This window comes from Mustela nigripes, chromosome 1 (genome assembly GCF_022355385.1).
Source record: "Mustela nigripes isolate SB6536 chromosome 1, MUSNIG.SB6536, whole genome shotgun sequence".
Lineage (NCBI taxonomy): Eukaryota > Metazoa > Chordata > Mammalia > Carnivora > Mustelidae > Mustela > Mustela nigripes.
The window spans coordinates 185,957,033-185,973,475 of record NC_081557.1 but is presented as its reverse complement, the minus strand read 5'-3'; the positions used below and the strand labels follow the sequence as shown (position 1 = coordinate 185,973,475).

Below are 16,443 nucleotides of genomic sequence, written 5' to 3'. Positions count from 1 at the left end.
TTGGAGAAAATGAGACCCAGACATTTTTCCATAATTAGGTTTAATTCATTGCTGTTCCTATAACTATAAGCCTGGTCTAAAGCTGGCCTTCAGTGAACATACTCTGCTAGGAACTTCCAAACTTTTATTGCCTGAAGGCTTAAACCAGGTTCATAACAAAGTTAATCCCCAAAGACGAAATCTCGTCTAGACTCATTATGCCCTAGGGAATTTCAAGAACTCTGACAGATAGAAATGTACTAAAGTGACCTTAAACTATCTGTCCTGGCAATTATCCACACTGAGGTTTTTTAGAAGAAAATGATGTCGCCCATTCATAGTTCACCTTGTCTATTGACAAGTAGAGATTACTCAAGTTGGGCATAAAAACAGTATAGAATGATAAAAGATTAACATCACACGATGAATGCAAAGTATTTTAAATAAATATTTTAATTCTATTGTTCGCATTTACAAGTAGAAAGCATACAGTATGTTACAAATATCAAAATGTGAAAAATATGAACGTTACATAAGTAACAAATGTAAAAAAGGGATTTTCTTACCTTCCCTGAAAGTAAGAAAACTTTTCAGCATAGGAAAATATCAGTATCAAAAACACAGCTTAGGTGTAAAAAAAAAGTTTTTACACGGTATTAAAAAATGATCTACAAAATGGTGGAAAGAAAGGAGAGTTGAAATTTGACTTTATATAAATTATAAAAACTGGGTACTTGAGATAGATGTTAAATGGTTGAAAAACAAGTCCAATTATAGGCTTTCTTTAGGTTGATTCTTTAAAATTTAAAAGCATAGAACATTTTTCAATAAATAACTACCAAAAGTGTCTCTGAGAAGTGCTGCTGAGAACATCATTCCACAGTAAGAAGGGAAGCAGTATTCTAAGGAAAATATGCAGTCATTTTGTTCCTAGCGGAAGCCTGATGAAGATCAGAAGACCAGAACGGTTTATTTAAAAAAAAAAAAATATTCAGAAGTTTTAACACAATTTTGTAGGAAAATTCTAAAGTGCTGAACAAAATGACTTAACTTTAGTACCCACTGTCATGTAAAACTTAACTCAAATATCAGACATTTCTGAGCAACATCTAATATGGAATCTATACTTCTGGAAAGTGTTAATACTTAGTCTTTCGTTCAAGGATGGAGGGTTCTTCCTACACGTTACAAGGATTGCTTAAATCTCAAGGATCTTGTGATGCAAAACATAACAATGATAATACAACGGAAACGATACACATACCCCACTGTGAAAGCACAAATTCATTTCTGCAATGGCAACGGTATTAATTTAAAAAAATCACAAATCAAACATTGGTAAATAAGAAAAACTTTCCAAACGCTGCATGCCACATAACTAGTTACAAAATACGATGCATGCAGAAAAATAAATTCAGCCAAGCATATTTAAATTAAAGACTTGCATTGAGTCTGTTTCAGCAGCATTGTGGTTATTATTTTTTAAAGTTTCCCTCCAACACCAGTCCATACTGGCCTGTTTTGCAAATGGAACCCACCTTAGTCGACAACCTTACAACAGTTTGAGTGTCCCTTGTCTTTCGACTTTATAATGCCAGTACATAAAGTTCAAACATACTGCTCTGCTTCCCCATCTTTGGGGACCGGCTTCGTTGTCCCACTCTTGCCTTCTTCATTTGCTGCTGCTTTTTCTGGGAGAGATGCCAAATCCTTAAAAACATCTACATAATGGCCAAAGCCAGGGCCCCAGTTCAAAAGGTTGTCCCAGTTGAAATTCCCTGCTTGCTGCCCAAGCTTCAAGGGCAGTGTGTTGTCAGCAACCCCTGGGGCTGCCCCCTGTGTGCCCACAGGTCCTCCTTCTGCCCTGCGACCATGGTATCTTCTAGGCTTCAGTCTGGCTCCATAATTATCTTCGTCATCTGCATCAGATTCATTGACTTGAGATAATTTAGGCATCCTGGAAGTATACACCATTGGCTTTTCCCTGTCATATTCCATCTCTGAGCAAGTGAAAGACTCATGCGAGTCACTATCAGAAGAAGATTCTGGAGCTGGGATGCCATCCGCTGGGTTCCTTGTTCTGGACAATGGCCTCCTGCAGTCCTCTTCTGAAGAAGACCTTCCGTGATCTGCACTGCAGATACTTGGGTTTCTAGGGCGAGGGGTGTTTAGCCTCTCCACCTCTTCAATTGACAGTCCTACCGGAGGAGAAGATTCCAGAGGAATCTGCCCAATTGGCTGCTTTAAGCGACTCCCTGGTCTAGAACCATGAGAGGCCATGGCCTGAGGACTCTTACTTCTCCTTCCTAGCCTTGTGGCATAGTTGAAAATGCCAGGTTGGCAGGCCTCCCCGTGCATTTCCAATGTATTTCCATCTCTTATAGGCAGATGCAATTCCCTGGCCGGGCTGTTCCTGTAGAAAGTAGAGGACTTCGAGAATGGGGCTGGGCTGTGGCGAGACAGGGGGTTGGGGGTAGGGCAAGCAGAGTGGCTCAGGGAGCTTGTTCTCAAACCCTGGCTGTATGAAGGCTGGTAAGTCAAACTGCTGGCTCCTAAGGGCATGGGGGACTGCCTCGCAAAGCCTAGGGGGCTGTGCCTCTGGATAGAAAATTTCGGCGTGTGGCTGCGGAACTGCTTGTAGTGTTGGATGATGTCTGCGTCTGAAGGGGCGATGCTGCTGGCGTTGTCGATGTCGTAATGCTCTATCTCTTGCTCTGGAGAGGCCAAGGGGGCACTGGGGATGGTTTCTGAACTGTGGGGAATGTCGGTCTCATCGTAGATGAGGTAGGGGTTCTCCCGCTCAATGATATCTGGCTTTGGGTTCCCCTCGGGCTGCTTCCTCACAGTCATATCATCCCCGTAGGGAGGGATATTATCTGGGTCATCAAAAGCAACGTTCTCACTTCCCTTCTTCTTCTTCTCCTTCGGTTTCTTCTCCTCTTTGGGGTTTTTGGTCTTCTTCCCCCTGCACTGGTTACACAGAATCAGGCTGAGGACCAGGAGGGCCAGGACTGTGGCGCAGCTGCCCACGATGGCCGGCACAGCCCACAAAGGCAGGGAGATCTCTTCAGGACCCTGGCTCAGAACACAGACATGGCCTCCAGGACTTCCAGCTTTGCACACTTTCCCCTGAGGACAGAGGACGCCGAGGCAGGCCACCACCGTCTCACAGGTTCTCCCGGTGTGGGACTCCGGGCAGCTACAGGTGAAGCCAGAGTGCAGGCCTGGCTCACAGCTGCCCCCATTCTGACATGGGTGCGATGCACAGTCTCCGGGAGGAACACACTTGTAGGCATACCACTGATTAATGCACAGTAAGTCACCCCAGCAGGGGTTGCTGGCACAAATGTTGGGGCCACGACAGCCAATCTTCACAGAGGGATCTGTCTTAGATATGGAGGCCAAGCTATGTTTCCCACTGAAAGGAAGACTTTCACCACCATACAGCATAGAAGCAATGCAGCCGTCAAAACCTGCAGCAGGAAGAAGGAGCAGTGAGGCATTTTAGAGGAAACCAAGATTTACAGTGCTGCACTGGGGGACTCTGGTAAAAAGAAGCTGCACAATCACGTCTGGTAAAAAGAAACCACATTCTCAGTACCATTGCCCAGTCCAAAGATGGTAACTCTATGTGTCTTACAAGGTAACTTAAGATGGAGAAGATTTCCATGACAAAAGTCTGGAGAGAATTGCTCAGACATTGCTCTTTCTGAAGATTTATGAATGACACAGGCTGGATTTTCTTTTTCTTCCTCTTTTTAGTTATTTAATTATCTATTTGTCTTATTTTTATAGTCTACATACAAGAAATAAAAAAATGGAAATAAAAGGTATTTTAAAGTACTTACAAAGAACAACAACAGCAAACAGAAAAAAAAAAAAAAAGACTAATAGCTTTAATCATTAGATATCATACATTCTCTATGGAGGCTATATTGCTCCCAAGGAGTTGAACACCGGCTCCTGCAGAGCAAAAGACAAAGCTATTACAAAGCTTTGTGGTCCCCTAGAGGACGGATATTGAGTATAACTACAGCATGACCACTTCATGAGGTGGGAACGGCAGAAGTTAGGAAAAACAAAACAAAACAAAAAAAAAAAAAAACATCTAAAATGGCTCCTTAGAGGCCAATAATTATTATTATTATTTTTTTGAAGTTGAGAAACTCTTTGTTGGACTTGAATGTGCTAATATTGCTAATTAACACTCCTGTCACAGAGCCCAAGAATCCATTTTACACTAATACAAGACTATGATTTACATTGGTTTGTTTCCTACAGCATCCAAAAGAATTAGCATCCATATTCTCAAAGAAGTTAAGTATATAAGAACAAGTTATGACTTGGACTTTTACTCTTGTGACTTAAGCCTATCCCCTCTCCCTGCATTTTTCAGTTTTCCTGGTATCTTTCCACTGTAGTGGTATTTCCATCCCTGATACACTCTTTTTCCATGGGCTTCTGTAACATCTGCTTTTGTTCCTACTTTCCAGATTTTCTTTCAACAACTTAGTCTCTATTACGTTTCATTTTCCTCTAAATAGCCACTGATTCCCAGGGTTGCTTAAGTTAAGCTCTAGGCTTTGTTTCTCCTCCACACTACTACTCTACTCAGGACTTCAGTGACCCGCTTGACTCAGCTAACTCCTCATATGCATTTCTAGCTGGTGTCCACTTCTGACTGTAGTCTACCCATCCAAAAGTCTTTTGCAAAGGTTGTCCAAAGCCCAAAGGTCCCACACCACCGTCTTGCTATTACTTATAGACACACTTTTTCCTGCACTTTTCTGCAGTTTCCTCTTTCAGTAGCACGGCCCTTCTTCTAGTTGATAGGTCAGAAACCTTCCTGAATTTCACTCAAAATATCAACGGTTTAGTTTATTTTAATTTCTAAAGTACTTCTTCCCTATCCACTTCTTACTAACTCCTTTACCACCACACTAGTTAAAACACACACAATACCTTGCCTAGATCACAACAATATCATCCCAGCTAGCTTATGCCAGTGGACTCTTGTCCTCCTCCAATGCATTCTCCATGTTGTAACCTGAAAGATATTTAATATCACTACATATCTAATCTTGAGACTCCTCTAAGAGAAACTTTTTGGTGACTTCCCATTGTCCTGAGAGTAAGACCAAAAATATGACAGGTCTAGGAGGCCCTGCTTCATTCTTCAACTTCATCCTTCACCTGTGACCGCAGTCTCCAATAAGCCTGTGACCTTGAAGATTGAGTCAAAGTAGATTGAACTTTTCGTTAAGTTCCTACTTTTGTAGGAACAACTTAGGAACTAAGTTCCTACTTTTGTTAAGTTCCTAACAATATAAATTAGGCTTTCATACTCTCCCATCTTCATTTTCATAGTTCAGTTTGAAGTACCAATGTCAATTTCCCAAGGAAGTTTCCCTTTCTCCTTTTTTGAAAACCTCTTAGAATTCTACATTCCTTCTTCACATCATTTATCATATTCTAAAATAATATATTCACTTGTATAATGATTTCATTGATGTTTATTCTCTTTGTCATATAAGGAGAGTAGGTATTTATTTAATCCACCATTGTACTCCCATGCCAAGGGTGGGGCTCAGTAAATATCTGTCATGTGAGTTAACAAATGAATGAGTAAGTGAATTAATGAATAAGTAAATATTTGGTGGACAAGGGAAGCACCATGGGCTGAATTATTAACCTGCTAGAATAAATCCAAATGGCTAAAGTAAGTGATGGCCAATAATTCATTACAGGCTTCCTAAAGACAGTTATGAGAGTCTCAGAATATGCATAATGGGTATTATCAGAAGTCTAACTACTTTGATAAGAACAATTTTACCATTCCTTTGCTCAACATAAGCATTTACCTGTTTGAGAATCTCGATGAGCCTGATTAGGTGGAATTCCCCCAAGAGATATAGTGAGCACATCGAGGCCACCGAAATCCTGGGTAGGGTGGATAATATCTCTGTTATATATTCTGTCGATGGATAATACTGTGGCTGTTCCATTTTTTCCGATTAGAAAAGTATGCCAGTGGCCATCTGCAACATACACTTCAGGAATATTTCTCTCCACTTTCCCAGCAATTCCTGCATCTGATGTAAAATGGACTTTGCCATTTTTAATCTATAAAAAGTATTAAAAATAATGCATAATTAAACTATGGTATGCCCAAATAAAACAGAATCAAAATGAAATAAAATCTTAAAATATTGATCAATTTAAAGCCAAAAGACTAGGGTGCCTCTGTGGCCCAGATGGTTACATATCTGCCTTGGACTCAGGTCATAATCCCAGGGTCCTGGGATCAAGTCCCACATTGGGTTCCTCACTTAACAGCAAGTCTGCTTCACCCCCTGCCTTTCCCCCTGGCTTGTGCTTTCACTTGTTCTCTCTGTCTCAAATCAATCAATCCAAGAGACTAGCTGAAGAGTCTGGCTGAATCAGAGTATACTTACCCATACTGCTTCTATAAATTTAAGCAACAGATATCTTCACATTTGACTATTTCAATAGTTTTCAAGGTGCTATTATAGTCATACCTAATTTTTCAAGATGCATAACATTATTTTCCAGAATCTGAGGTAATGATGGAGTGAAAACCTATTTTAAATAAAGTACACCTTTTTTGTAATTACTTATCATTTCATCACAATGGCAGGTGTAAAAAAAAAAAAAATCTGTCAGTTTAGTAAAAGGTCCAGGGTGATCAAAATAGGTTAAAACTACTTGCAAAAATAAACATCAATGCTCAGGGAAAAATGAAACATAGTTGGGAAAATAGACAAAAAGAAATTCTTTCATCTGTCATCTCTAACGCACTGGAATTTTAGAAGAAAGCATGCCTATTGTTTATATCATTTATTGAGATGAAAACTATGATGAATAACGAGTGAGTTCTTAATAATGAGGTGTCTGGGCAAGTCTTCACTTTGGCTGCCTTTTATAATTTATCTAAGGGATATTTGGTTTCTTTGACTTTGCACAGTAGAACATTGGGTAACAGGATGCTCCTACTCCAGTTTCCAGCTACCAAGTTTCCAGTATTCTGAGTACTTTAGAAAACGAAATAATTTATGAGGCAAGATGAACATTTGGTTCAGAGAGCATAATCCCACCATGCTGCCAGACAGAGCTGGTGCCTGGGCCAGGGGATGAAGTGGCACCGTGTATCAGATGACAGGGATGAAAGGGCGGATCAGTTATTTTGTCACTCGGATCAAATGTTATTTCTACATGCAACAAACACATCTGGTAGAGCTAAAAATCAGTTCATTTTTGCTTTGTGGAAAATATGCCTAACACATTTACATACATTATTCATCCTGTAACATTTTATTAAAGCGGCCTCTCTAGATAATAGTATATTTTAGTACCAAACTAAAAGAAAAGAAAAGAAACTTGTGGTTAAATGACAATAACACTTCATCAAGTGGGCAATGTCTCATGAAACACACAGTAAAAACAGCAACTTCTCTTTGGTGAGAGCCAGAGTCCTTTTGGAAAGAAGCCTTGGGAAGAGCCTTCTTCCCGCTCTGCGTTTCCCTCCTACCTGATCAAACTGTGCCATCATTTTACTCATCTGCTCTGACATGAGAGTCTTTAGAATACACATAGACTCTGGTGAATGAGAAGACAAGTTCTCATTGCAACATTTGTAATGTTTTGCCCCCACCCCAATACTGTACCTGGTTCTTTTATCCTTTCTAACTTTGAAAACATCATGTTCATTTTTATGCTAATTTTTGCTTAGTTTATTTACCCACAGATTTTTTTATTCCTTACTTCCTTTTTAATCTAGAGCTCTGTGTCCCTCATCCCAACTCTGTACTTTGGGCTTCACTCAAAAACAAAAACAAAAACAAAAACAAAATCTATATGCCAAAACAACAGAATTGATTTGGAACAAAAATAAAGTCCATCTGACATTATCACAGAACTCAAATATGGAGATACACAATATGTCCTAAAAGAAAGGAGATTTGTGAAACACTTTAAATATGCCGTCAACACAATTATATATAAGTATGCTTCCTTCTGTTTTTCTATCTAAAATGCTCTCTACCTACTTCTTTTTTATCTGAACAGATTCTATCTATTCTACATATTCGCCTCTCTCCTCACATTGTTATTGCTGCCCACTCCTGATACTCTCCCCTCAAACCCTGAAGTTCCTCAAACCCAACTCCCCTTTATTTTCAAAAATATCATCTAACTGGCTTTTGTGTAAGAGAGAGAGGGAGAAGGAGAGCTGGATTGATTCAAGGAAGGAAGGAAGGGATAGAAAGAAAGAAAGACAGAAAGACAAAGAAAGAGAAAGAGGGAAAGAGAGAGGGAAAGAGATAGAGAAAGAAAGAGGAAGAGAAAGAAGAGGGGGAAAAAAAGAGAGAGAGAAAGAAAGAAACTGTCACAAGTGAGCCAAAAGAAAGAAAGAAGAAAACCAGGGGCCTTAGTCACCGATAAGCTAAAAGAAAAGTAACAGTCCCTCCTGACCAGCTTCTTAGCCTGTGTAAGTAGATCGTATTCCTGTCATCCAAATAACTTGCCTGCTTACTTACAACAGCCATTCGCTTCCTGTCTATTTTGTTCTCCTTATTCACTGGTTTTTTAATCTACTTATTTTACTTGCCAAGCCCTTTAATCTCTGAAAAGCTGCTTTTCAAAATATTCATACAAAAGAAATGTGCATTTTGGTCTGCATTAGTCATTATTTTTATTCATTAGCATTTACTTTTCTTCCAGGAAAAAAAAAAAAAAATCTCTTTCTAAGTGTTTGCTACCAATGTAAGAAAATCTGGAGAAGTCACATGCTGCTGTCCTGTTGGAAATGCAAGATTTTATGGTGACAAAAATGGATCCTGACATTCAGCTTCTTCCTTAAGGGAAAAAAAGAAAAAAAAAAGTTCTGTCTCTGATTTCTTCAACCACATTGTATTTTGTATCTCTTGGCTTAAAGAGATAATGTACAGAAATATTTCATATGTCATTTAAATGGCATGAGGACTTGGAAGCAGCTTAACAGATAATGCACAGACCTCAATGTCAAAGCCTCTCAGCGCATACAATAAAGTGTTTCTCCTAGACTGTAAAGGTTTACCTCTTTCTGGACATCATTACTTTCTTTGGTTCTGACGCACTTTCCAGTGCAAGTTACAAACACTAATAACATAATACAGTGACATGTGTGCTTTGTTTTGCAGTAGCTTTATTAATTCTGAACCGGGCTCTTTGTTTTAATAATTGAGGTAAAGTTATAACCTGAAGATGTTCTTTTGTACTGGATTAGAGCAGAGTTTCTCAACCTCATTACTCTTGACATTTTGGACTTGAAATTTCTTTGTTGTGGGGTGCTGCGTTGTGCAATGTAGGATGTTCAGTGACATGACTGACCTCTCCCTACTAGATGCTGGTAGCACCCCTCCCCACTGCAACAATAAAAATGCCTCCAGATTGAAAAAGGAAGAAAAAAAAGTTTTTAGCATTTTAATAACCATTCCATCAAGAAAAAATTGCCTCCAGACATTGTCAAACATCCCCTGGGGCGGGGGCAGGTAAACATGATCCCCAATTGAGAATGATTGAACTATGAAGATTGTGAAAATTCTAAAGAGTTTTTGTACTACTTATTAAAGACATGTTCATGCACCATAACAACCAGAGTTGACTTGGATGGAGAGAAATTTTAAGAAAAAAGAGGCTGAAGTTTAGAGGCAAACATCTGCCACTAGTAGTATTCTATGTTAATTAAACCTAATAATTTGCTATGTATATTGCCTTTTGTCTTCATGAACTAAACTTTTAGAAATTTTCAAAATACTAATTTTTAGGTGAAAATAATATAGAAAATCTGGCTTTATGTTCTTCAGAATTTAACAAAATTCATGTAAAATTATGAATAGATTATAATATCAAAGTGACGTTAATAGAAATGATTTAAGATATCTAAACTGAAGAAACTGATGATTTAAAAGATGAAGTCTTATTTGTGGGAAAGAAAGCAGACTGATAGTCTTAGAAATTAAGAAAGCTAAGAGCTGAAGGAAAGTGCATATCTAAGGAAATTATTCACCAGTTTAACATCTCATTTATAGTGAAAATATTATGTAAAAGCCTAATGACAAATCAGTACATTGTTTAATGTAGAATGTTTAAAAGTAGAATGTTTAAAAGTTATTTATTTAGAAATTATTTGGAGAACTCAGCTGTGATTTAACTGACAATAATTCCAAAGATACTTAATTTCATAGGGTATACCCTGTGAAATTAGTGAATTGGCTATATGCTCCAGAATAAAGCCAGATAATTTAAAAATGATTTTCCTTACTTTAGTCCCACCAATTAATATAAACATATTAGTGTTTGGAATAATTTTTGGAGACTTTTTTTTTTTTAATTTCAAAGACACATTGTCTTTTTGCTTTACTTTGTTTAAAAATAGGAAATAACAGAAATATGAATTTTTATTTGACAAAGTAAATTGCAACAAATTCTTTCTATGCTGGCCTACCAAGCAGTGGTCTTTACTCAAAACCAAGACAAAGATGTTTAGAAACCAAACCATTCAGATCTTTGTTACTCTGGCCAATGCCTGGGGAATAGTTAAGATAGATGATATTGGAATAGTGCCCAGCATCAGTCGGAACTCTAATGGATTGTAAAGAAAAGGACAGAAATTATGGGCAAAGTGATTTAAACCATGACACAGCAGGCGGTCTAGTCAAATGAAGTCACCATTAGCTTTATCCTACCTTCACAGTAGTGTAATTGCTGCTTTCTTGGATATGGATTAAAATGCCATTCTCGCTTCTTGTTCTGAATTTTATTTCCAGACTGTTCACACCAAAAGGCTCCAACATGGCACCTCGTATGCTCTGTCTTAACAAATATTCCCGCTTCTCATTCTGACTCATGTGGTAATCCAAGCGCCCTTTGCCTTCTAATGATAAGGCAGTGTCAGGAGTAATAGCTGAAAGCCAATGAAGAAAGAGAAAAATGAATGTGTCTATTTAGCTTCTTAAATAGTTTTGAGAGGTGACAAACACTATAAAAAATTTCAGAATCAATATTCGCCAATCCTCCCCTTGGGAAAAAAAATATTTCCACTTGTGAATTATTGTGTAAGTTAATTTCAAATGCTTAAATCCAATTCAGAAACGTTAATCATTTGGGAAATATTCATTAACATATTTGATATATGATATAAATCATGAATACCTACAGAGATATCACCTGTTAAAAATATAGAGTTGAAAAATGTGTTCATAATAAGTTTTACTTTACATAATAAGTTTTACTCCAAAATTCATAAATGAATATGTTTTCATAATTAAGTGATTTATATTCTTAAGCCTCTAGCAGATTACAAATATGGGCAAAGCAGTGCACAATCAAATATTTATATTTGTAGCAACTTTATTAGTAGTAATAATCATACGATCACATAGAATTTATCATTATATGTAATTATCATGCATAATTATAATTTATCATAATGTGATAAAATGTTCATATTAGTGAACTTTAGAAGTTTGTTATAGTAATGGTGAACGTAGCTAAAGAAAGGACATAAAGCAAATAAACTCAAAAGGGTTACAGCATTGAACAGTATACTTTATAAAGGTAAATTTTATAGTATATGTAATATCTCAATTTAAAAAAACTAACCTCAGGCATTTCTCAAGCCAATGATTTATTTAATATTCCAGATATAATTGGGTTCCTACTTATAAAATACCTACTACTATAACAAATATTATGCGACAGTATACTTTTTTATGTTTTGATTTTATCCTAAAAATGAAATATAATTATACCTTCTGCTTGTGAGATTTTTTTGAGTATATTATATCCTTCATGTGATCATGAATTTCTATTCATTCTCATACTTTAATAGAATCAAGACTTCTTAAGAAGTGATCAAATAACTGCAATGATTTAAGTAGTAATCACATAATTGAAAGTAAAGTATAGTAACCACATATTTGAAAATAAAGCAAATTTTATAAAAGAAACCCCATTGGGGTTAGTTAGGGAGATATACAGCTTAAAATTATAGAATGCCATGTTCTAGAGATGGCTTGAATGTCCCTAATGTCTTATGAAAAGCAGTATTAGTGTTTAAAAGCAAATAACTACTAAAAAGATTTAAAAAGACTCAAAACCAAATCCAATAACTGTAAATTAAAATGCAAATATTGGAGTGTCTGGGTGGTTCAGTCAGTTAGTGTCCGACTCTTTTTTTTTTTTTTTAAATTTATTTATTTGAGAGAAAGATCCTGGAACTCCAGAATTACAACCTGAGCCTAAGGCAGACACTTAACCAGCTGAGCCACCCAGGCACCCAAGTGCTTGGCTCTTGATTTCTGCTCAGTCATGACCTCAAGGTCATGAAATTGATCCCTGTGATGGGCTCTGTGCTCAGTGGGCAGTCTGCTTGAGATTCTCTCTCTCCCTCAGCCTCTGCCCCTCCATTCTTTCTCTCTTCAAAATAAATGAATAAAATCTTAAAAAAATGAAATAATAAAATAAAATACAAGTATCACTCAGTGTTCAGTCATTTAGTATCTATACTTTCTGCCACATACAAAATATTTATTGGAGAAATATCCTCTAAAGGCAGATAATAAGCCAAAACCTGGTATAGCCTTCAACCTTGTAAATTGTGTAACATTCCTATAAATTAGGTTCACAAAATTAATAAATTCAAAAAATGGAAATTAAAAATTTAGTAAATAATTCTAGAAGAACATCACTCTTCTTCAAGTTAAAAAATAAGTAGAAAAGGTCACTACATTTTTACTAATTATTACCATTTCATATTTTCAGCATTTAGAATGAAAATAATTCTTAGAATATAATTACATATTTAAGGGCATATATCTATACTTTTCATGATGATAATAATTTCCAGTGGAAGATAAAACAGCTTGCATACATTTCTCACAGTATTTCCCAGTTAGTCCTTCTTTGCAATGACACTGCTGCCATGACCAGTAGTCTGTACACGTGCCACCGTGCTGGCAGGGGCTGTGAGTACAAGCACCTTCCAGTCTAGGACATCTAAAGTGAAATCAAAATAAAGAACCATAAGGCACAAAATAAAGTATGTGGGGGAGCACTTGTTAAAATTAGATATAAGCTTTTATTAACTTGCTGAGTTTCATGAACTCACTTCTTTGAAACTCAAGTTAGATGTTTGGAGCATCTAATCAAACAAGGAGCTGTTCTGTAACACATTCTCTGCCTTGTTCATAAAGGAGAAAATGAAACAAATGAATACAGATACAATACAGATACAGAACACATAATACAGAAAATACAGATACACAATTCAGAGAAAGAGGTGAAAATTTCTTCTTTAAATTAATTTTCATTTGAGTTGGACATCTTTGGTTAATGTTACCTAATGGGCCACTTATTTATTTGTTTACACAACTCCTCCCCAGATAACTCATTCAACTAATACATATTGACTGCTTACTATATGCCAATTATAAGCATACTACTCTAAGCATGCGAGTAAAGTGACAGAAAAAATCCATATATTCATGAAGTAGTTATTTCTTCTTGTGGAGGAAGCAGTCAAAATCAAAATAAAACAAAAATTAGGTAAATGTGTAATATGTTAGAATGAAGAAAGTTCTATGGGAAAATTAACATAGACAAAGACTATTGGGAGCTTTGGGGGGAGGGGCAGTGTTGCTGGATCCTCTAGATTCATCAGTAAAAGAACTACCCATCTTTGTAAAGACCTAACCAAACAGAGAGAAAAAAGCATATTTGGTAGAAGATCATTCCAAGCAGAGGAAACAGTAAGAAAGCCTTGAAGAGAAACTGTACCTAGTATGTTCGAAGACCACTGAGGGTCCCAATATGGTTGGAGCAGAGTGAACAACAACAACAAAAAAGAAGCATATATAAATATGGTTAGAAAATTAAGAGAGAGGCTGTATCATGAAGGCCTTTAAGTTAGGCTTAGAATTTACATCTGTTTTTCAATGTCAATCTGGATGCTGGTACAATGGAAGTGAGATATGTCAGGAAGGGAAGAGTCAAAGGCTAGCCTAAAATGTTTGGCTGCACAGGTGGGTGGATTGAGTTCAGTTTCTGAGATAGAAAAATCTGTGGAACAAGTAGAAGAAGAAGAAGTCAAGAAGGAAGGCCAGGAGCTCAGTTTTAAATTTCAGTATGAGACATTTATTGGAAAGATAGGGGGGATATTGAGTAGGCAGTGGGATATCAGGGTCTACAGTTCAGAGGCCAAGTTGAAGATAAATATTAAAGACTCACGAGTTTTAGAGACAGTACTTAAAACCAAGGACAACACAAAATTTAAAGAATGAATATAGATATACGACATCAAGAAGATAAGGTCAAGCAGATGAGACAAAGAATCGGAGTAGAAAACCAGTGGTGTACCATATGCTGGTGGACAAACTAATAAAGTATTTTTAGTGGGAGGGAGTGATGAATACCGAAGTTCCAGTAAGAGGAGAACTGACCATTGATTTTAGCAATGGAAAGCTTATTGATCACTTTGACAATGATAGAATAGTTTTTCAAAAGAGAAAAGATGGGGAGGAAATGGGATTAATAAAGGTTTTAAAAAAATAAAAAGGGAGAAAGAACAGCATGGATTGAAATGAGGAATGAAATACTGATGAGACAGCTTAACAGTTGTTTTTAGAAGGTGTTGGGGATTGAACCTATTACATAAAAAGGGTTGGTCTTTGTGGAAATAGGAGCAGTTCATTCATAGTAACAGGATATAAGGTATACTTTGGGATGCATGTGCTCATAGGCAAATGTGGCAGGACAAGCCTTTGGGAGTTTTCTTTTGATTCCTTCAATTTTCTGAGCAACACAGAAAGCAGATTCATTAGTTGGGAAAGATGATACAGGAGACCATGTTTAAAGTCTGTGAAAAGCAGAGGCAGGATTGTCATTGAGAAAAGTGGGAAAAGAGTTAAATTAGGGAATAGAATACGTCACTAGGCAAAATCATGGCCAAAGAAGAGGTTAGTAATGATGAATTTAAAGGGACTATGAACTTCTCAAGAGCAAGGATCTGCTTTGTCCTTGACCAAGTACCTACTTCATGATTTAGCTTTGCTGCTCACAAGCTGGTTGATTTTAAGCAAGTTTTTAAAACTCCGAGGAACTCAGAAAATAATAATATCTATCTAATAAAATGGTTGTAAAGGTTAAAATAGAATACAGTAAAATACTAAGAATAGCATTAAGCACAGGGCTATTAAAATATCAATAAAATTGGAAACAAGTAAAGTGTATATTCATAGTTAAAGTAGGGTACGTTCATATTATGGAAGAACAGACAGTCATGAATGTGACAATAAGGTAAGAGTGTTTGTCTCTATGTAATTAGGTTATAGGATACTTCATATTTTTCTGAATTTTCCAATTTTCATTATGAGTAAGAATAATTTTTACAATAAATAATGTTATTTTCACAGTTCCTAAATCATTGCTGGGAACCTAACCAATAATTATATGGGAAAATCAAATGTCTTACAATTAATCAAATTATCACTTGTTAAAGATGTATCAAGTTTTGAAAATATACATTTGTATATAAAGCTATGTAATATCAAATGTTTTTTGCATACATTATCACTAACATTTATATATTATTATGTGACAGTTTCTTTCCTGTGAGATTTACTCTGCTTAAGTCATTATAATCTTCCAACAACCACTTAAGGTAACGTGAAGCATATACACGCATACGTGCATACATATATTCTTTCTTAGACTTCAGACAATAAACGTTAACTTTCCAACTAAATATCACATTTATGCCAAACAAAATTTTGCAACTATAAATAAATATTTAAAATTCAAAACAATGTAAAACACTTGATGCTTTTAGGGCTTTAGGCATAATAATTCCGTCTTTGGATGCTCAATTATGTAAATTTTGTGCATTTTTTCTTTAAAATAGTAAGAAGTAAAATTGCCATACTGATCTAGGATGCCTTGTGCTGCCAAAGCTTGGCTGGGCTCCAGAGGCCTTCCGTTGACTGCAAATTCCATTATACACCCGACAAAATCATGGCTTTCCACATGTCCTCTCCTCTGAAGGATCGGTTCTAGCGATCTGATACCTCCAACTGTGACTCGATTTGGCTGAACATCAAGAGTCCTACATAAGAAAGCAAAGATAAGTATATTAGTTCCAACATGATAGATTTCAGTAGAATGTTTAGTTTTAAAAAGAGTGAACATAACTTTTTCTGGCATGTGTTATAACGTGGTAAATTTGAATGGAAAATATTACCTATTGGTGCATATCTTCTGACAGATTTCTACAGGATTATTAGGTTTTTAAGGCATGAAAAATAATAAAACTTATGGAAATGACATTTTCAGTTAGTCAAATGGGATGTATAAAACAATATTGAGTTAGCAAGAGGAAGCATATTATCAGAAAGAAGATACTGTGCAGTA

The 16,443-nt window shown here is 36.5% G+C and overlaps 1 protein-coding gene across 1 annotated transcript in view; it reads right to left on the bottom strand.

The window, feature by feature from the left end:
• Positions 1 to 414: 414 nt before the first annotated feature.
• Positions 415 to 16,443, bottom strand: part of FAT4 (FAT atypical cadherin 4) — a 179,439-nt gene continuing 163,410 nt past the window's right edge. The window contains exons 13-17 of the mRNA XM_059378162.1: positions 15,959 to 16,138; positions 12,911 to 13,035; positions 10,725 to 10,942; positions 5,841 to 6,102; positions 415 to 3,452 (exon numbers count right to left, since the gene is read on the bottom strand). Of these exons, the coding sequence (XP_059234145.1) occupies positions 1,588 to 3,452; positions 5,841 to 6,102; positions 10,725 to 10,942; positions 12,911 to 13,035; positions 15,959 to 16,138 (2,650 nt within the window). The 3' untranslated portion in view covers positions 415 to 1,587. The remainder of the gene's footprint in view (positions 3,453 to 5,840; positions 6,103 to 10,724; positions 10,943 to 12,910; positions 13,036 to 15,958; positions 16,139 to 16,443) is intronic.